This window comes from Fomitopsis serialis (genome assembly GCF_022376445.1).
Source record: "Fomitopsis serialis strain Sig1Antser10 chromosome Unknown B0H18scaffold_42, whole genome shotgun sequence".
NCBI lineage: Eukaryota > Fungi > Basidiomycota > Agaricomycetes > Polyporales > Fomitopsidaceae > Fomitopsis > Fomitopsis serialis.
The window spans coordinates 54289-75144 of record NW_025955002.1 but is presented as its reverse complement, the minus strand read 5'-3'; the positions used below and the strand labels follow the sequence as shown (position 1 = coordinate 75144).

Below are 20856 nucleotides of genomic sequence, written 5' to 3'. Positions count from 1 at the left end.
CTGCGAGTTTGTCTGAAGCAGTCTGAGAGTACTGACTCAGACTCTTCAGACCCGTCAGACTTCACGTCTGACAACGGGAGATTAGTTCTGACATCAGAAGCAATCTCTGATGTCAGACGGCCTTCAGACCGTTGCTCAGACCATTTCAGATGGTCGTCAGACTGCTACTTAGAGCGTAACAGAACGTAGTACTAATAGTACATACAATACATTGTAAACTACCAGCTAGTACTCATCGTGATCTTACCTGTCTGCCCACCCACATACACACCCTCCCTTCACCACTGTGCTTGCCGTTTCCGACAACTCCCCACTTGCTGGGCGTCGGGCTATCGTGTCGAGGTTCGGCGAACTGATGTCCACGGGCCGCGGATCCGTGGGCAATCGTGTAGGTACTCGCGGTTGGCGTGCGTTGCGCGCGCCCTGCCCGTCGCGGTCACTCATGATTGTTCCGTGCCCACCTTCCATTCGTCAGTCGTGCTTGCCCGCCCGCCCGCTCACCCGCCCGCCCGCTCGCCCGCCCGCCCACTCTCCCGCCGTCTGCTCGCTCGCCCACACGCTCGCCGGCCGCATGGTAGAGGGTGGCGCGGCGATGTAGCAGGGCTGTGGCAGGGCGAGAAGGCGGTGGCGTGGCGCGGAGGGCCCAAGCTCGCGACTAGACGTTCTGTTATTGTGCAGGGTCGCCTGGCGTGTGCGGTAGGTCCTCGGCGTGCATCGCACGCGCCCGGGAGATTGTAGGACGGCAGGGGAGGAGTGGGAAGGCGGCAGCCATGAATAGACAACCCCGCTCTTCCGCGGGGTCGTCATGGGTACGTGCTACGTGCTCGGCATGCGCTTCACGCGTCCGAGAGCTGCAGAGCACGGGGCGGCGAGGTAGGAGGGCTGAGGCATGGCGAGAAGGCAGTGACGTGGCGGGGAGGGCCCGAATCTACGACCAGATGTCCCGTTGTCGCGCCAGGATGCCTGGGACGCTGGGACAGCAGGGGCAGATTGGGAAGGCGGTGGCAAACGGACAGAATCGGACGGCCCCGCTCTTCTGCGGGTCGCCCGTCATTTGTGCCAAGACCGCGACACGCTTGTGATGCGTGCGAGACGCGTGACGTGCTAGGGAGGGCGGTAGTAAGCAGGGAGAGAGATGCGGTGGTGGGGAGGGCGGTACGATGCGAATGGACGCCCCCGCTGTGATGCGGGGTCGTCTTGTGTTCGGCATGTGTTTGGTGCGTCTGCAAGGCATAGAGGGCGGGGTGGCGCGATGGTGGAAGGCGGTGACGTGGCGGCGGGCATAGAGCACGAGGTGACGAACCCGCTCTTGCGCGGGGTCGTCACGTCCTCGGAACACTTCTGATGCGTATGAGCCGGCAGCGGGCGACAGGTAACAGTACATGAATGACAGGGCAACACGGGAGAGTGAGTGGAAAGGAAACTTACTTATTCTGTCTCAGCTTTGCTTCCTCCGAGCGCTGTCCACCCGACGCGCGACACTGTTGGGCATAAAATCTGGATCGCGGGGTTCGCGCTGGCCGGGCCACGTCACAATGACGCGGCCTCTCCCCGCGATGTTCTGCTCATCTGCATGCATTAGGCCGATGCACTGCGATTCCGCGGGCTGCCCGAGGGTTGTAGATGTTAAAGAGTGGAGAGGCAGTGAGAAGGGAGGCGAGCGAGGCATGGTGGAGGTGGGAGGCGCGGCCCTCGCGATGGTGTCCGCTCGCTGTGCATCGTAGCCGCACATCGTGGCTACGGGCAAGCCGGCGCTTGTGCACCCTTCCGGACGCCTCGCGCGTCGCGACAGGCTTCTGCAGCCGCTGCGTGTCAGCGACGAACAGCGCAGCGCACCAAGTCGAGAGGTGGGGAACTTGAAAGGCGAGTAACACGACAGAGAGGCGAGGGAACCATGACGTGGCGAGGTGCCAGCGTGGCGCAGTTTAGGGCAGGCGCCTAGTGGACTTGGGGAGATTCGCTGCGGGTGGCTTGAGGTCGCGCCCGGAGGGTCTGACGGGTCTGACGGGTCTGAGTGGACTGCGTCGCCCTGAGAGAACGAGCACGGAATGAGCAGACGGAGAGCGACGAACGGCGCGGCCATAGACGCCCGATTGCTTCAGATGCGATAGAGCTCTCAGGCACCGGATCAGACGCCTCAGATCCCTCAGGCGCCCTCAGAACCCGCGCACATTTGCTGATGCAGAAGTGCTGTCCATGCGATGTTCCTTTCTCCGAACATCTTAAAGAAACATGGCATGGTCGTGCGATGTCCTGAGGAATGACCTCGAGGGAAAATATGTCATAAGTCGGAAGATGTCCGTATAATGTTCGAACTCCGGTCAACGCGTCTTGCCCCCGGTGTCTTGCAAGTGACACAACCTGCACGATGTACAAGCTACCCGTCGCTGTATTTCTGTCACCACTTGCCTGGAGGGAAGCCCATGTAAGAATGCTAGACGCCAGTCGTGACTTGACGATGATCGTGACCCTAGGCTTAGCTTTGGTGGCTTTGCTACAACTTTGCTACCTGAAGCTGTCATGAAGAGTGCCATACTGTGGCCCCATCATGAGTGTGCCAGCTGCTCTTGAGTACAACATGAGCACCACTTCTGTGCAGAAAACCTTACGACGGGGTCGCAAGGATGATTCGGACGACATGACGGTCAGGTGCGTTCATTGATAACCATTTTCCAGCCATGCACACGCATCGACACAATCTTCCATGACTGTAGATTCATTTGCAGACGTAAGGCATGAGGCCTAGAAGCCTCGAGGATGTATATGAATCGCTTGTCGGGTGTTCCTGATCCCTGCCATAATGAATCGTCAATGACAGTGGGTTGAAGCTAAGTACGCTGTCACGCCATGCACCTAGGCTAACGGATTGCCTAGAGGGAATCAGTCTCCTGTAAGATTAGTTAACGGCGATTCGACTGAACTTTACCCGAAGAACGGATCGTAGCTTTGTCGGAGGACTACTCACGTCCCAACATTCCTGGTTTACCCAGTTGTTCGGCTACTCGTTGAGCTCACGATGTCTCGGCAGGGCTAGTTTTTTCTGTGTCTATGGATCTCTCACATGGTCTATATGGGAAGTATTACGGCGCTTAGCCGGGCACGTTCACCTTGGAAGCTTCATGTCCGTCGTTCCTCCTCTCACAGTCGTATCGTCTCTGACCACTTCGACGTGCAGGATGGATCTGCCATTGGATCCGCTCTCTGGACTCTCACGCCGATGTCTGTGCCTCCTTTTCAGAGCTGATAGGCTTTGCCAAACGCAGCATGATCGGGCGTTCCATTCATTCATAACTCACGCGTTAACGTTAACGGGTAGAAGCGATGAGAACCTCGGAGCGTAGCGAATCGCACGGGGGCAATTGTCCCGAACGTAGGTGGTGCACTAGGCAGGTCGATTAAATGAAGGTTCAGATTCGGGGAAGTCTTCGGTGATGTCTCTAACTCGACCACCAAAAGTGACGCTAAACTCTGCCTGCATTGCCCGACCTAGCTCCTTGTAGACGATCGTAAGTGCATGTTGTAACACTCCCAATGCCGTCGACTGACGGTATATAATTTACTAGGTGACGCCCCTGTCCTCTACTGGCGGAAATTGAACCATGCGGCCTTCACTCAGTACTCCGTGACGTTGACACCACAAGCCTGTCCTCGAAGCTTGAGCGCCATTCTCGGCCTGTATCCGATCCGAGATCAATGGGCTGCTCCCAGGCATGAGTACATTGGCACGGGGCATAAGACACACAGCGTCCGTCTTGAAAGCATGATCATCTTGTCCTCTGTCAGACCGTGCTACGAGTACTTAAGCCGTCCCATTTCCTTCCACGCGAGAGCACCCACGGGACGACGCCCCTCTGAAGTTCTCTTCCGCTTCTCTACCCCTCTATCTCCTCTGGCATGTTCGAAGACGGCCCTGAGTACAGAGCACGGTGTGTTTCCGACCGTTGTGGCGTATTTACTGATCAACACTGACGGAACTGCCACTTGTGCCGGGTCTCCATCTGTGCTCTTCAGGCTGTCGAAGCCCTTCGTGCCCCCGACCGTAACCCTCAAGGAGATCCACGATGCAGTGCCGAAGCACCTACTACGAAAGAATCCAAGGCTCTCAATCTACTACTGCGTCCGGGATGTAGCGTGCTGCGTCGCTATATTCTGCTATGGCTTCTCGATCGAGCGCATCCTTGCGAGCGACTTCGGTGGCTTCGTGCCCTTGTCTGCTGCATGGCATGTTCATGTTGCCCGGACCGCGCTCTGGCTGGTCTACTGGTGGTTTCAAGGGCTTTCATTCGCGAGCTTCTTCTGTATCGGTAAGTCGCTGTCTTCGGTGTATATTGTGAGACTATGGACATGCTGACATTTCACTCCGGTGCACTGAAGCCCATGAGGTATGCTACATGTGCTCGCTCCTCATGCTACACTAAGATTAGTTCATACAATCTAGCTCGGCCACCAAACATTGTTCGACAATCGATATGTCAATGATATACTCGGGTACTTCTACCACGCAGTAAGCCCACTATCAGATCAAATGCGTCGTGCTGCTTGACCATCGTGCCTCTGCAGTTCATCATGGCTCCATTCTTTGCCTGGAAGGCGAGCCACAACGCACATCACGTGAGTTTCATGCGAAATACTCGGTTCCTGCGGTGGCGGTTGAACTCGTTTCTGTCTAGAAAACGGTGGCATCCATCGAGCGCGATGAGAACTACGTGCCATATGAGCGCAACGATTATCCTCTCCCTCCCAAGGAGAGGGCCAGCACGGCCGACTACCTGGAGATGTTCGATGAGACGCCCATCTTGACAGTGGCGCGGATGCTTGTTATGCAGGGAGCGTGCGTCTCGCTCATCCATTTCACCAGCATGAAATTGGGATGCTGAATGCGCTTTGTTTCAGTGGCTGGTGGCTTTACATGACGTATATCAGGACACTTGATATGATGGGGAGCGGTAGCTGACGAGAGCTTGTCAGAACGAATGTCATGGGTTCGAAGCGATATCCAAAGGGGACGAATCACTTGTCACCATACTCTGCAATCTTCAGACCCGACCAAAGTATGACTTCAGTGTCCCTCGCTGGCACGTTGATTGACACTCTGTGCAGGATTAGGCATTTTCCTCTCGGATATCGGTCTTCTCGGGATGGTTTGGATATTGTACCGGCTGGCAAACATATATGGTGCAAAGGCAGTCTTGATGTATTATTTCATCCCCTACGTGGTATGTCAGTTGTCTCTGATTCTGGTCGTGCTCGGATTGACGTTAGATTGCGACAGCTCTGCAATCACTGGTGAGTGCTAATATGCTCGACGTGGTCGTACGATATCATCATGTTACGATTTTTACTCGTATTAGGATCGGTGAGTGAACCCTCCGGGCACAGTTCTTTGACGCCTAACAGCAGTGAAATCTGCAGTAATGCTGACATTCCTCCATCACTCCGACCCAACTATTCCTCATTACCGCAAGGATGAATGGTCCTGGGTGCGCGGGGCCGCAGCTACCGTTGACCGCCCGCTCCTCGGATGGGCAGGCCGGTTCTTCTTGCATAACGTGAGAGTGGAAGCCAGTGGTATCGTAAACGTCAGCTCATAGCGTGCTAGGTTTCGCATGACCATGTGGCCCATCACTTCTTCTCCTACGCCCCGTTCTGTGAGTGACAATCCCCCGTAGTGGCTTGGAGCGCATACTGACGTTGCGAAGACAACCAGCCGGAGATCACTAAGTGTGTTCGTAAGGTCCTCAAGGACCAGTATAACTTCGACTCAACTGTGAGTGATACTTCCATCGGCACGCCGACGTGCCCGGGTCTCATTGGAGCGACGCCAGAACACATTCTACGCCCTGTATCGCTCGTTCACGCAGTGCGTCTACGTGGATGACGACGAGTCGATCGTATTCTACAAGAACAAGTACGGCCAGTCTGTCCGGGACGTCGCCAAAAACGAGCTCGAGCAGATTGACGAGCACTGGAATCCGGAGGAGCAAGATTGCGGGACCAAAGTGGTGGAGTAGCCATGTGTGTCGGCGACGTGACGTGAGTCTTCGAATATAGAGGTTGATCGATTGATCAGCGGGCCTGTATGATTCTGGGCAGTGGGTCGAATATAATACAACAAAAGATGCTTCCCTCCGTACCACTACCAGGGCCGTTACGACGGGAGACGTGCCTTCTCTTCCCTCGGTAACTGCCGACTTGCTCAGTGACGGAAACCATGCGGAAACCACTAATCCCTGTCACTGCGCTATAACACTATGCGCTTGGTCGATATTCCTCTTGACTTATATGCTACTCGGTAACAGTGATGTCATGTAGCGGCTCGAGTGCATGATTGTACTGAACGCCGCATTGTCATTCAACCCGCACAAGCAGTGGTGAGGTGAGCAGTCTCGCGTGGTGGAGAATCACGGATCGTCGCATTCACCGACTTAGATGAGTCTACCAAGGAATTCAATTTGAATGTCGTCGGACCAGCTGAGGTGCTGCGCTGCGGCTCATTCCAGTGACGCTTGAACTGTCAGATGTGGTCTCTCGTGAATTCTGAACGGCAGTGAGTCATTTATGCTCGTAGACTTACCCTATTCTGCCCTTTCTGTTCGACGTGTACAGCTACTTGTCTGCCGTAGCTGGACATCTCATCATTCCCATCGTAGGACGCTGTCATAATAGATCAGCGTACACGCGGTTCCACGCGATGGAGACCTGCCAGCCCGGCCATTCTTCCCCCTCGTGTGTAGGTACGAACTTGAATCTTCATGTTGCTCGACGTTAGTCTTACATCCGTTGGTTCGATGGCATACGTCGCTCTGCTGATATAATGACTAGACATGCGCATGATAACTCAGAAAGTGATATAAAACTAGACTCGCAACAGGGCACCGAAGCTAAGTCGGATTTTGCGTTCCAGCAGAGCAAATGCAAAGGCATGTTCCTGGTTACATTGGTGAAAATGTCTCACTCACTTCGACAACAGGTGTAACACTCTTGATCATATAGAAGCTCTTTCACGTTTGGAATCCTCTGTCATGATCTGCATCACCGGTAGGGGAGTATGCCTTATGGCGCGGAGTGTCCTGGTGCGACTTCGTCGACCACTTGCGGCTCTCTTTCATGATTAGATTTGACCACCTGAATCACTCTGCTCATCGTATAAAAAGGCTGCTGATACCCTGAAAGGGTGCAAGCGTCGGCCGCGCCGCCTATCACGGGAATCCCTTGACTCGAGCCCTGGGTCCTCATCTCGCAGACGACGATGGCCAGCTTGGAGCTGGAGCTCAACGGCAGTCTGGGCTGCATACTTTTGGTGGGGTTTTTCTCGTTGATGTAAGTCCAGCTTGCTTGCTCTACGACTACGTTGACGATAGCAAGGGGTTTAGGTTGTACGGCTGTACCTGCGGCCAGGTTCTGTACTACATCACCCACTACGGTTGGACTGATCACACGTACATTACCACCATCGTGAGTGTATCATGTTTGATGCTCATGCCAGTGCGTTGATGACCGACCACGGGCCCACAGGTGACTCTTATCTGGTTAGTGTCATTCACTGTAGTACTCAGAGCCGCGACTTATGAATGCGAGCAGGATTTTGGACACAGGCAAAACGATCGTGGATATGATTGTGAGTAACTGACTGGCACCAACTTCCGCATCTTTACTCAGCAGCTGGTACTGGCCAGTGCGGGTGGGATCTCCTCGTTCGGATTCATGGTGACGCATTTGCACTGCTGGAAACATTACCGGGGTGAGCAAGTGTCTGCCGTGACGACTGGAATCATCTCAATGAAATGCGTGCACAGAATTCTGCCCGTAGGTGCACCAATCTAGCCTACTCTTGGCGTTCGACTCATGGATGATTAGGTTGAATTTGTTCTCTCCGTGAGATGTTCATGAATGCTATGTGATACCACCTTACATTTGCTTCCAGTGTACAACAATATTCATAGTGCAATGGTAGGTCGTGTGTCCTCAACACGCGACAGGATGCTGACGTCTCATGTTACAGTTGCTATCTGCACACTATATGGAGATGTGAGTACACACCAGTGTATCATCCATGTGCTCGTATTCACTGACGGCTGGAAGTCCTCAAGCGATCACACCACCACCGGCATTGGCTGCTTTTTATGTTACCCCCGGTGTGTCACAGTATTGGTCGCTAATCACTCTTACATGTCTGAGATTACGATCTCTTGGCAGTTAATCATGGCGATAGTGTCCATCGGTACGTGTTTCTTCGCTCGCCGTGTGACAACGGCGTGAATGTCCAGTTGTAGGTGCAGGATTAGGTGCGTACCATATCAATGACCTGGGGACATACACCGCATTCCTAATGCGCCTACTTCAGTTGGTGCCTCACAGATGTGCGTGTCTGGAAGATTGTTGATATACAGGCTTGAAGTGACTCGTCATCTCCTCGTTTTCAGCCGCATGGCGAAGGATATCGATATGGCATTGTCGATAGCCAAGGTTGATATCGCATACCCTTTCATGCTCTAGTCGCGTGCACGGCTGATGCTTCCTCAGCTAGCGGGGTCCATTCGTCCCGGATGCGCTGCGATCGTCGACATCTATATTACTGTGTGGTTGTGCTATCACCTGCAGGACGCAAAGACGGGTCATCACCAGTAAGCGTTCTGCCTCATCTTTATCAGAATAAGCCCTATCGCTCACCTCGTCTATCTGAGTTCCGACACTATGGTGACCAAACTGGTCGGTTATGCCATCACTCGAGGGATATGCACGTCGTGAGCACGAAATCTCGGAAACTTACGCCTCCATTGCATAATCCCGCATCGCTCTAGTGTCGCACAAGTCTTGGCATTTGCTCTCGTCAGTAATCGCTGTCTGGGATCGAATCGGGGCACACTCTGATTAATGTCTTGCTCCCAGTTCCTAGTCGACTCCAAGAACAAGACATTGTGGTCCATGATTTTCTACGTGCCGGCAAGCACCCGTAAGGACCCACATGCTTTCTTCCGTGTGTTGAGTTCTACTAAACGGAGAACATTCAGTCTATGTCAATTCTCTTCTCGCTATGTCTGTCGTCTCTGAATTCCACGCTAGAGCGGATTTGATACTGTGCCTTCCCACAGGTGGAATGCTCGGCGTCATGTTGCACACGCCGGGACTCCAACAACAGCTAGTACGTGGAACGACGCCGACATAGCACTCGAGGATCGTTCGGTCAGATCTTCTATAGTAGCGCCATTACGAAGGTGTGTTTTCTCAAGTGTGTTGTCTACTAGATGTTTTTGCCAGCTGATACGTTGGTATCAACGAGCAGGGCGCGAATGGCCTTCTCGCGGCCATCGACTCTGGCAGGGTCGAGCTTCATGGAGGATTTCGAGCCCTAATCAGCAGACAGGAGGTTGCAATGCATGGACGCTGGTTTGCTAGCGTATAAGTACTATTGTCGGACAGCCTGCTTCTATCAGTCACAGTCACTCTACAGGGACGTTTGGAATTGACAATAATCGGTCACAATACATGGACGATGTCGAGTTTGTGTGTCCTACATTTGCTGTAGGCTCACGACCTCTGATTGTAACTTGTGTAGCCAATAATATATCGCGCGTGATATAAGCTTACGACCATACTTGTATGTTCAATTGCAAGTTGCTTTCGCCTGCCTCCCCGAGATCTCCATCGCCTACCTAGTCTGACGTCACCACTAGGTGTACCTTCCTCTTTCGGCAGGACGCTTTCCGCATCCGTCAAGCATACAGTTTCTTTCGTTTGGAACTTCGCCGCGGCTTCTGCATGTCGATTGGGCATATATAAGGCAGACATCGACCCCTCAATCATCATTTTACTTCTTTCTTCCTCCCTTCATGTTCACCGTGCACTCTTGCGGCCGGCCAGTAAATATCCGAATCATTATCAAGTCCTTCATTCGACACTGTTGATTGGTTCAGGTCCAGTCCAAGTCCACCTTCAGCGGTGCAGCAACCTCCAAGCAGACTTCGAAACGAATACGATCCGCTTGATTCCGGAGGTGAGCTGGCCCACATCTACACCTCGAGTTGGCTGGCACATGGAGTCCACGTGAGTGCGGCCCGCGAAATACATGGACCTGCCACCTGAGACGCGCTGACGACACATGGTGGCCACGAAAAGGAGGAAATGGCCCCACCGTGTCGACAGTCGTACGTGGCAGACAGGTGGTGTGCCAGCTGCCTACGAGGTGGGGTGCGCGTGGTTTTGACATGCGTTAACGTAGTACCGCCGTGCAAATTACATTGATATGAGCTGCATGCATGCGTTGAGCGTGAGGTCCTTGCGTCGCAGACAGCATTCTTGCAGTATTCAAGCACCCATTCACGATCACGAATCGGTATTCAATCGCATAGTAATGGTTCACGTCTACGCAGCCCACATTACATTGAACAGTTCGAATAATGCTCTATGAGTACAGTGAAATGAAATCCACAATTGAGCCCAGGCCCGGGATACACGCGTGGCACAGAGCACTAGTAGAACGAGGACTACTACGCAGGAGATCCGCTGGGGCTTGGCTGCGCATCATCTCTCTCAGTCGACGAAACAAAAGCCTTGTTGACCTGTTGCTGCCGTTCATCTACTACTTCATCTTCGGGAACAGCGTTGATCGCGGCGGGGTTATTGCCATGTGATGCCCTATCATTGTCAAGGATAGATCTAAAGACTCTGTGGCACGATATCAGTACATAATGAATAGAAGCCCAGAAGGGAGACATACCGTGCAAGCTTTTTTGCGTCATTTCCAGCCGACTTGCGAAGACTAGTGAGATGGTCGTCGAGTGTGACCCAGTACTTAGTTGATTGATCTTCTTCATAAATGAGGCGCTATAGGGCTCAGTCAGTGGAGTCCCTGGCAGGACGAGCTCGTCGACGGAGCCGCGCTCGGCGTGGACACAGGTCTCGAGCGAGAGCGACGTCATGCTTGAGCTGAGGCTCAACGACGCCGACGCAGTCAAACCGCCCGTGAACCGGCTAAAGAAGCCGGAGCGTCGGGACTCCCGACGCTCCTGCTTTTGGAGACGGTGCTTGCGGGCGTTGACGGCGTGGTCGTGTTGTTAGTCGCGACGCTGAGCGTGGACGACGCCGTGGAGGACGGAACAGATGGTGCATTGCTCCGCGGGGGAGACGCAGCAGGAGCCTCGCGCAGAAAGGGGGGAAATGAGAGACTCCGAGTCGGATATCATGTTTATAAGATACACGCCAGTGACCGATGTCAGATGGCAAAGCAAGCAGACGTCAGCGCCTGCACGGGAGAGGAGCCTAGTGTCTCGAAATGGCTGCACTGTAGCCTCGTGCGGAGGCCCAATGTCGGGGGCGCGCGGGGGCGGCGCGCTGGACGTGGTCACTTGATACGTGGATCTCACTGAGACACCGCTCTGGCTCGCCACAATACGGATGACATCCGAGCCTAGGCTGGTCCCGGATCCGTCTACCGAGCCACCTTCAAGTTGAAGGACAAGGAGAACGCGCTACTAGTACATAACACTTTTGAGAAAGCTAGATCAGTGGGAAGGCAGTGTTGTAATGATCAGACATCTCACCCTGCGCTCCCAGCACCGGTGCAGTGCTCGACGGCATCGCGTATTCAGTGCGCCGAGTACTCATTATTTAATCATTGCTGGTGCCCGTAAAATTGCATCGAGTTTATCATCAGAGTACGAGGCAGTACTACCACGCAACTTGAAGGACGTACCGGTACACACAGAACTGAAATACGAGTAATACTTCGAAGGAGGAGGGGGTCCATCGAGCCACCGGCCGATACCGCATGCGCGCTCGACTCATCTTGACAGTGGGTGGAGGCAAGGTGGAGGACCGCGGCGACAGAACCTGTCTCCTGCTGACAAAGCCGTGACAGCACGTTCCACACAGGTTTTCCCGTCAGCTGTCCGACACCTGGCTTGCATGTGCTCCGCACGTATTGAACATCGTGTCCCGTAGCTGCTGTCGCCACGTTAGACGCACGATTCGCCCGTTTCGAGGTGTAGATGCAGGAGCCGCCTCGAAGGTGGCTGACGCGCCGGCGCAGATGACATCAGCCTCTAAGCGCTTGAGCTACTAGCCTCAGACCGCGATCCTGACCGGTCGTGCTGCGTACCGGCTTGACTTTACATATTTACATCTCACTTCGATGGCACGAGGTCGTTCAAACCGCTCATAGTTGTGCGAACTCCATAAAGCACGAAGCACGCGCGACCTGTCCTCGAGGCGAGCGGTGTTAACCGGGGACCAGCCCCGCTCCGCTCACCACGTCCACCTGCAGGTGCCAGTACTCTTCCTTCCAGTCATTGAACTACAACTCGTGCGCGCGAGCACTCCGAAGTCGAACCGGGAATTCTGTGAAGCATGTACGAGGAAAGCCAGCCACCCTCCCCTGTGACAGCGCTCGTCGCCCTCGCCTCATTCGACCCCGAATGGCGACCCATCCTACACCTACCAAACCAAGTCGTATTGTATAATCCTACCTCGCACGCTCTCTCCATCCGGAAGCACCCCAGGGACGCCAACTCCGGCCTCGTCCACCGCCACGCAGGTAACCACTGTCCGTTCTGTCATCGCGCCCTACCCACAGAACTCCATCCGGAGCAGCACGATGATATGAGTGACATGGGTAGCGAGCTTGATCTGGACGCAAGTGACGACCTCTCACACGCCCAGCCGCGCAGTCGGGCGGCGAACTACTTCCAGCTCCTGCAGATTGCGAATGACACGGCGTCACGTCCGGCAAGTGGGCGGTCGACGAGGACCATCCCAAGCGGGGGCGGGGCCGGGAGTGGGAGTGCAGGCTTGGGCGCGTTTGGCGCGGACAACATGGCGGAGGGTTACTTTAAGGCGTTCTTCAAGGAGGAGGGCAGGCTCGGCATGGGTGCGAACGGTTCTGTGTTCCTTTGTCAGGTGCGTCTCTCATCTCCTCTCTATCCATGATCAAGGGCAAACGTAGGTGCTCGACATCCAACAGCACATGCTGGACGGAAATCCGCTTGGTACGTTCCTGCAAACATGGCTGTCTTTCCCGTGATTGATTACGGAGGCAGGTCATTTCGCCGTGAAGAAAATTGCGGTGGGCCAGTCTCACGCGTACCTGCTTAACATCCTGCGCGAGGTAAGAGGACTGACGTTCATGTTTGCTGCCTTTTCACTGACGTCACTAAGGTCCGGCTCTTGGAACGCCTGCATCATCCGAACATCATTACCTATCATCACGCCTGGCTCGAGACTTGCCAATTCTCATCGTTCGGTCCGCAGGTGCCCACGTTGCAGTGAGTTCAGCTTCATGAGGTCATGCGTGGGGATCCAAAAAACATCCCGTTTTCCACGAATAGCCTCGTAGGGCTGCTTTAGTGAGCGGGATGTTTGATAGGCTCCCTGCGCAGTGACACTTTGATGTCCTCTCATCATGAACGACTAACCACGTGTCCAGCGTGCTAATGCAATGGGCAGAAGGCGGGAGCCTAGATGACTTGATCGACGCACGGCTCGGCCGACGCGCCCCGAGCTTCCCGCACGCGGCAACCGCAAGCGTGTCGTCGTCCCCAACTGCGTCTCCTGCTCCCGAGGCGCCGCCCTCTCCGAACCCGATCTCGCGGTCCGCACGGATCAAAGCGTTTCGCGCGCTGCAGCGGGCGCATCCGGCGGAACGTGAACGATTGAAACGGGAGCAAGGGCTAGCGGCGGACGGCCTGGCAGGGAGCAAGGGCCCAGCGGATTGGAAGGCGGTCCACCTGTTGAGTGCGGAAGAGGTGAAGAGCCTGTTTGGGGACGTCGTGTCGGGACTTGCGTTCCTGGTGCGTATTGCGCTGCATATAGGCGTTGCGCTCGGCTGAGCCCTATTACAGCACGAGCAGTCAATTTTACACCTGGACCTCAAGCCGGGTAATGTCCTTTTGACTTGGGATGGAGGCCGACTGGTGTATGTAGCTCTTTGTGGTGATCTCGTCGTGACGCTGACCGTACATAGTCCTCGTGCCATGCTCTCTGACTTCGGTACATCGCAAGACATGCTGAAGTCTAGAGCGCGATCCGGCAATACCGGGACGTAGGTCACTTCTGACTTGCCCTCAGACCCCCTCTGATTGTTACACCGCACCAGTCTCGAGTATTCCTCACCCGAGTCGCTCCCTTCGCCGACTGGCGAGCTGCTGCAGGTCGACTCAAAATCCGATATGTGGTCCGTCGGGATGATCTTGCACAAGCTGCTCTTCTTCAGATTGCCATACGCAAGCTCGTCGGACAACACTCGTGACGGAAGTGAGGCGCCAGACATGCTCGAGCGTGAGGTTCAGTCATACATTGGGTGCGCAGTGATACATTACAAAGCGAGTACAAACTGAACTGTTTCCAGCTTCAAGTCTTCAGGCTCTCTCGTGACGGCGTTTGAGTCGCGACGTCTGCCTAGGGCGTACCTAATGTTGCTCGAAGGGCTGCTCAACATCAATCCTTCTATCCGGCCTTCTTCCGAGCGGGTACAGAGTGCCATTCGGGAGGGAAGGGTAAGTGAGAGGATGTTAGATTGCTCCGCAAATGGGATACTCATGTGCGACAGCTCGATCCTCTCCGCCAAGATTCTACGGAAGGAGTCACGCGGAGTAACTCACTAGTTGCTATTCCTGTCCCCATCCGTCGAGTGTTCGACGCCGCAACCTCGTTCGTCGAGTCCACACCGCAAACGCCCGACCTTCATGCGCGCGTCTCAGCGGAGCTGGACGCGAACGCGACGAGCTCACCGAAGGCTGGCCAATCTAACGAGAAGAAGAGACCATCCAGCGCCCCCGTGTCTATGCTCTCGTTCAACACCAGCGGGGTATGGACGCGGACGATCCACGTCGGCGGGCGGCAGGTTCATGTGCGTATCCCGCGCGTGATGTGGCCAAGGACGGTCAAATCATGCGTGCTCATGCTGAAGGTAAGTGTGGCGACCTTCTCGCCGTAGCGTCGCTTACGAGTCGACGGTTCTCTGCGATGGACGTGTAGGTGTGGAGCATGACCCGCATGTGTCCTGACACGCATCCGCATCTCCTGTTCACGGCCTTCATCCTTGGCGTCGCTGTCATGGACACTTGGTTCGATAGCTTGTCGCTAACGTTGATGCTCGCCACATTCCACGTCGTAATCGTGTGGCTGGCGTGTTGGAGCGGTCAGTGTTGCGTGTAGGCGGCGGCCCGAGTGCCCTGAGTTCCTGATATCATATCGCATCCTCTTCTATCGGACAGTATCAATTGGAGGATTCTACCACATCATTGACATGTCATCCATAGCTAGCCCCTCTGTACTACTAGTACAAGCAGTTTGATACACTATCAGAAAGGGTTGAATATTTGTCTTCGAGATTGAAATTATGTCTTACAAGGAGGGAGAAAGTTGTGAGTACAATACAATTTTGGAGTACATACGGAAGACAAAGTGCTACAGAGCGGGACCGGCGGCTGTGGCAATGGCAACGCTAGCAAGAATCGTACTCAGGAAGCAGCAGCAGGTCTGAGAAGACCAAAGAAGGGCAAGAAGCTCAGCTAACGTACCCGCTCCGCAAAAGGATCACCACGATCAGTTCAGAAGAGCTGAATGACGAGCGGATCCCGTGAACACGAACATCTATCAAACGCGATAGACCGCAACAATCAGGATGGACGAGCGAATGTCCGGTATCCGCAGCAGGCTCCCATGCCACGAAGCCTGGAAAATCGTCTGCCGCAGGCGGAGCGGTCAACGGGCCCTGAGCATTCGCAATTTGGGTAGGACGTCACCCACGTCGCGCTCTTCCCGCACTTCTTTCGAGTCCAGCCTGACCTTCGTGACGGCAATCTGGAGCTTTTGCTCTCGCTCCCTCTCCGCGGCCGCACTCGACTGGAGCGTCGCCGCGGGCTGCGCGGGCACAGCGCGTGGGACGGCAAGGCCGACAGGGGCATGAGAGTCGGTGCGATGATGGGCAGCTGTCGGACGCGGGTGATCTTCGGAGTGCCGGCGAACGGGAGTGGCTATGGCCGCTTTGGATGAGGTCGCGAGCTCGTCGGTGGATGGTCGGAGCCTCCCGCGCGACGTGATTTTCTTGAAGATCAATGTAGGAGGAGGAGATGGAGGCTGTGGTTCGGGAGAAGTGGGAGCGTCCTCGCTAGAGACGCCGCGCGGAGGTGTATCGCGTGTGGACGTGGTTTCGATCGAGGCTAGGTTTGGGAGGACTGCGGGTGTCTCTTAGGTTTGGTGTTCTGCGGCGATGAGGGTGGGGTTGCCGGTACGATGTAGGGATTCATGGTGGCGAAGGCAAGGGGCGTCACGAAGTACGGGTACGAGGCGTAGTCTCGTCGCTTGGGACGCGCTTTGGGTGGAGGACGAGGTAGCGTGTCTACGCTTTTGGATGTGGTTGCCACTGTGACCGGCGATCGCAGCCTTCTTTCGTGCATGGAACGGTAGGTATAGGGTAGTGAGAGGGTAGACCGGGAACCCTCCGGGTGATTGAACAGAAGCAAGCTCTCCGCGCTGTAGCTTGCTCGGGCTTGCAGCCTCTCTGAGAGGTCGAGCGATCGTGGTCTGCTCGATTGGCCGTCTGAGGACGCCTCTGAGGGCCCAGCGTCAGGCTGATCGCTGCGATCCGGAATGGTGCCATCGCTCAAGCTCTGCTCTTCTATGCGGGAGCTGAGTGAGGTGTTTGTCGTACTTGCGGCCATGGATGCGGCATCGGCGGTCGCAGCGGCAACTGGAGGAGGCTGATCGGGTGGCGAGACGGCTAATGAATCTGGTGACAGGGCTCGGGGACGGTCTTGGGTCGCAGATGCTCGGAATGAGAATATGCGTTTCCAGGCCATGCCGTCCGATGTAACGGTCTTCGCTTTTGACACACTCGTCCCTGCGCTGGTCCGAGGTCGATCCTGTGGAGGAAGACGGTTCGAAGGGGGTCGAGAGTCGGAGGGAGCGCGGTGCCTTTTCATAAGTGAAGTAGATGTAGCGTAGCTGAGGCAGGTACGATCACTCGCGCCCACAGCAGTTGAATCGACGTTGGGTATGTGAAAGGAAGAGACGGTGGGCAGGGGGAGCAATGTATATATAGACAGGGCTTGCCAAGACGATACCGGCCTCCGCAGGGATATCAAACTCTGCTGGAAGTGAGGCTACAGCTGGGAATTCAAGAGAGAAGTAGACGAACCGAATTATAGGGTAACTGAAGCTCCATTGAGCTCTCGAGGCGGGGACAAAGAAGCATCAGTAAGCTTCCATATTCGAATTGAACCCTGCCTAGAGTTCAGCATTGATCAAATGGCTGGATAGGAACGATACAAGGCGACATACCAAGTTACCCTGTAGGTCGGATGTGAAAGTACCTAGGTACGTGAGGATAGTTGGAGAGTCTGAGACATGGCTCGCGTCGGGTTGTCTCCTGACTGGAAAGCCATTCGAGCTTTAGCGTGTTCGGTAGCTGATCCGACGCTGCCATCAAGCTTCCCAGCTTCGTAAGTCGGACAGCAGATGATGTGAACATACAACTGCACATGGAATCCCGATAGTCTTGCATATGCTAGCTGCTTGTGTAAGCGACTGATGAACCGCTATGATCACGTTGATAAAGCCATACGATGCGCCGATACTTAGACTTCAGAGAACCAGTGGGGATAGCAGATCATAATTATGTACGGAGAAGTAGGCGGGAAGTTCAGCGTGGCAGGATCATCACCGAGACGCGTCCTATACGGCAGATGGACGAGTTTGGCATGAGTCCAAATGAGGAGCGTTCAATGAACGCTCGAATATGGTCAAATGTCAAGACATTGGGTCGCCCGCTCGCCGCTCGGCCCTTCCGATGACAATAACGGGTTCTTGTCGATTTGGCACTGCGCCGCATCAGTAATTGACTTGGCGAGCTCACGGTCGTTCGACTGCAGTGGATTGCAATCGGAAGTTGTCCCATCAGCTCAGAGCTGCTCCTGATCACGAATAGTCCGCAAGATTGGCGAGTTGTTTCTGTCTGTGATCAACTTGAATATATCATCAAGAGCCGTGATCAGCCTGAGGCTTACGGAAGATTGAGCTGCAAATTGCCGGACACGGACGTCAATTGCGCTGAGGTCGGTCTTTGCCTGGGTTTCGTTGCCCACGAGCTGCATAGCTGGTTGAAAGTCCTTGACTGAGACGCGGTGCTTGCCATTGTTCGGTTTTCGAAGGGACGGATGAGGAGCCTACTGGGTGTCAAACGTCAAACGTTCAAGTCAAATCGGCCTATGGTAGCAGAAAGTGAGCCGAACTCAAATGATCTGACTCGGTTCAAGATGTGGGCAGCACTGACGTTCTTACTATGTAGTACCGTACCATCCAAGTATTGAGCTTGTCTGCATAAGCTGCAGAGAAGAGCAACACACGAATCGCAGTGGTGTACCGTCGACAGTGACCGGGGCCTTCGTCGTTCCCACGTCGCGTGCAACGGCCGCAGGCTCTCCGTAGGATGGCACTGTATCCTCCGAGTCGCTCTCTTTGACGACCCATCATTTGCCAGGTATCACGCTTTCCCGCCCTGCGATAACATCGAAACGGGCCACCCCTACATCATACTCGACTATAGGTCGCGTTCAGTGTCGATGGCGAGACACCACTCCCATATATGGCCTCCAAGGCTGGATAGAGCACGCACTGGATCGCTGGATGTTACATTTGAGGTTCTTGTGTCGTTGTCGACGCGCCATGGTTCTGAGAACATATTGCCAAGCACGGGTACTATTTGCTGTATGCTTAATCTTGCACCTGAGGACGCATAAGTTGTAATTGAGTAAGAGAACATACTAACTCACAGGGCGGAGTCAAACTTTCCTGGGTTTGACACATGCTGCAGTCATTGCTACACACACCAGCGCTGGTTCGCTGGAGCCTGGTCGTCTGCGCTTCTTAGCAGTCTGTAGTACATAGGTACCGATATGGCCCGTTTGTCGTGATATACTTTGGTCGAGGCTATCAAGGTCAGTTAAGGCAGGAAGCGGTGCATCTGACAGACGCTCATGCAGCAGCCTGAGGACGCTGAGCGCCGAACACGAACGTGGAGCGGACGACGAGCGTACTGTATGAGGCATAGGTTAACGACACCAGCGGAATTACCGACAGTTACACGCACCAGTAATATCACTACGCGTGTCGGGCCTCAATGCCTCACGCCAACCGTGTACAGACTGCGCAAGTCCGTCCATACGCGTTCCATTACAAACCACTGTGCTGCAAATGCGATGCGTCATAAGCTAAGTCCGTGCAACGAGAGGAAAACAGAGGTGTAAGCAGTATCGTAGCGTAGCGTCACAATTGTACCCTATGGAAAGTCCGTTCAAAGCCAATGTCAATGCAAACAGATCGTACGTCCGGTCGTCAAGGAACGTCCCGTGGACCCCCCGTCCCCTCCCCTGGTCCATACCAGCACCCAACGAGAGACTAGTGGAGTGCTTGTCGGATAAGCGAGTATCCGGAGAGGACCATGACGAGGAAGGTCACGACGAGACTGACGAAGGCAGGGTGTGCGACGTAGTCTGATAGTGCGCCATTGACATTGCAGCCTGCGCATGTCCAACCTGCATGACCACGCGTTAATGAAGAACAACGGCAGCCCGAGTCGATAGACCAATCCTTTGGCGTTTGCGACGGTCTATCGACCTGGGAAACAACGAATCAACTCACTTGAAAGTGGAGTGTAGGATGCCGGTGAGTACAACGCGAACTTGAGGTTCATGTTCGACGACAGCTGCCCTCCCGTCGCGAGCGCGTCCCTGCCCCGATCGCCCCAAATCTCGAGCGTGTACGAGGTGGGTGCAAGTGGCGTAGCCGGGTTCGCCTGATTATACGCCCATAGATCCCACACCACCTGCGTCGCTGTGCCAGGGATGATACCGTCCGTCGGACCCACGGGGTAGGTGTTTCCGTTCTCGCATACGGCGGAAACGGTCAGCGATGTTGGTGTGACGAGCAGGCTGGTGAAGTTCCACCCGAAAGTGATGCTGTTGGACGGCGCGATCTTGTAGTAGGACGTCGCCGTCTGCGGCGGTCTTGTAATGGTGAGACCACCGGCTGCGGCGGTCGCAGGGATGTTGATCGAGCTCGACCCGGATGCTGAGGACCCGCTAGGCATTTTGGGGGCTTGTTACGACTGCGATACCGGCTGGGACGTGAGGGTAGGAACAAAGAGCGGTCTGAGGCAGCGTTGGCGGCAACGTTGGTGGCAGCGTGCAAAACGCGGTGAGAGCACCGTGGCGACACCGACTCTCATGGAAGCGTGACACGGGTCACACGTTACGGCGTTACTATGGGCTGGCCCTGCCGGAAGCTGTCACAGCTTCATCACCGTGTACTTTCGTGATGTGGCCAAACGACAGTCAAGCAACAGTACACGGAAGTAAGAAGAAAGAGGACCAGAAGACACCTGCGCCGGGTGCGCAGAGTGGAGGGTTCAAACAAGCCTTTGCGCGCTGTTCTGCACAGCGTTTCCGAGCGAAGCGGTTGAGTCGGTCCGGTTCAGTTTAGATCGCGTTCACTGCCAGGGCCACATCGTGCAGTCGTTTATGTACTGTAAGTTACGACGTGATACCTATAAGTCTATATAAGCAGGTCTCATATTAAAAACCAGAGCTGGAGAAAGATCTGTGGAATAAAGCAACCTATAGTACGGTGGCGGTCTACGCTTAACCGCTCGGCGCTAGTCCGAGGATGAGACTTTCGCGCCACATCGTGTGGCACGTCTTTCTGTCTTCGTGTCCAGCTGGCTGAAATACTCGTCTTTTGGGCTCGGTGATGTTGATTATGGACCCCCTGCATCTCCACTTTGAATCCCCCCGACAGCCTCGCCGCTAGCTCGCATTTCGAGCAGGGTGAGCCCGACTCGGACGAGAGTAGCTAACTGCACTC

General features: G+C 54.8%; 5 protein-coding genes across 5 annotated transcripts; 3 read left to right on the top strand and 2 right to left on the bottom strand.

Annotated features, from left to right (window-relative positions):
• Positions 1-3774: 3774 nt before the first annotated feature.
• Positions 3775-6185, top strand: B0H18DRAFT_1012613 (fatty acid desaturase-domain-containing protein). The gene is made up of 15 exons (XM_048029055.1): positions 3775-3926; positions 4012-4312; positions 4344-4347; positions 4437-4504; positions 4561-4611; positions 4671-4831; positions 4894-4914; positions 4969-5051; positions 5101-5216; positions 5273-5286; positions 5320-5324; positions 5413-5549; positions 5600-5648; positions 5700-5767; positions 5826-6185. The coding sequence occupies exons 1-15, from the start codon at positions 3895-3897 to the stop codon at positions 6009-6011; spliced, it is 1296 nt and encodes a 431-aa protein (XP_047892347.1). The 5' UTR covers positions 3775-3894; the 3' UTR covers positions 6012-6185.
• Positions 6186-7119: 934 nt separating this feature from the next.
• Positions 7120-9501, top strand: B0H18DRAFT_437160 (uncharacterized protein). The gene is made up of 21 exons (XM_048038097.1): positions 7120-7320; positions 7374-7455; positions 7516-7529; positions 7582-7618; positions 7677-7741; positions 7797-7806; positions 7858-7875; positions 7925-7950; positions 8003-8028; positions 8083-8135; positions 8197-8221; positions 8274-8285; positions 8345-8360; positions 8424-8466; positions 8524-8624; positions 8685-8744; positions 8802-8829; positions 8890-8953; positions 9012-9036; positions 9093-9215; positions 9284-9501. The coding sequence occupies exons 1-21, from the start codon at positions 7250-7252 to the stop codon at positions 9351-9353; spliced, it is 969 nt and encodes a 322-aa protein (XP_047892346.1). The 5' UTR covers positions 7120-7249; the 3' UTR covers positions 9354-9501.
• A 2569-nt stretch (positions 9502-12070) lies between these two features.
• On the top strand, positions 12071-15185 carry B0H18DRAFT_1012586 (kinase-like domain-containing protein). The gene is made up of 11 exons (XM_048029054.1): positions 12071-12894; positions 12959-12983; positions 13035-13102; positions 13153-13259; positions 13421-13784; positions 13836-13909; positions 13958-14035; positions 14090-14293; positions 14342-14489; positions 14543-14902; positions 14971-15185. Exons 1-11 carry the CDS (start codon positions 12346-12348, stop codon positions 15148-15150), a joined length of 2157 nt encoding a protein of 718 aa, XP_047892345.1. The 5' UTR covers positions 12071-12345; the 3' UTR covers positions 15151-15185.
• Positions 15186-16029: 844 nt separating this feature from the next.
• Positions 16030-17405, bottom strand: B0H18DRAFT_437147 (uncharacterized protein). Its single transcript, XM_048038096.1, has 3 exons — positions 17278-17405; positions 17135-17219; positions 16030-17084 (listed from the first exon to the last, which is right to left on the bottom strand). Exons 2-3 carry the CDS (start codon positions 17189-17191, stop codon positions 16158-16160), a joined length of 984 nt encoding a protein of 327 aa, XP_047892344.1. The 5' UTR covers positions 17192-17219; positions 17278-17405; the 3' UTR covers positions 16030-16157.
• Positions 17406-19392: 1987 nt separating this feature from the next.
• Positions 19393-20083, bottom strand: B0H18DRAFT_878127 (uncharacterized protein; the record flags this gene model as incomplete). Its single annotated transcript, XM_048040601.1, has 2 exons — positions 19393-19529; positions 19636-20083. The coding sequence occupies 2 exons, from the start codon at positions 20081-20083 to the stop codon at positions 19393-19395; spliced, it is 585 nt and encodes a 194-aa protein (XP_047892343.1).
• Positions 20084-20856: the final 773 nt, after the last annotated feature.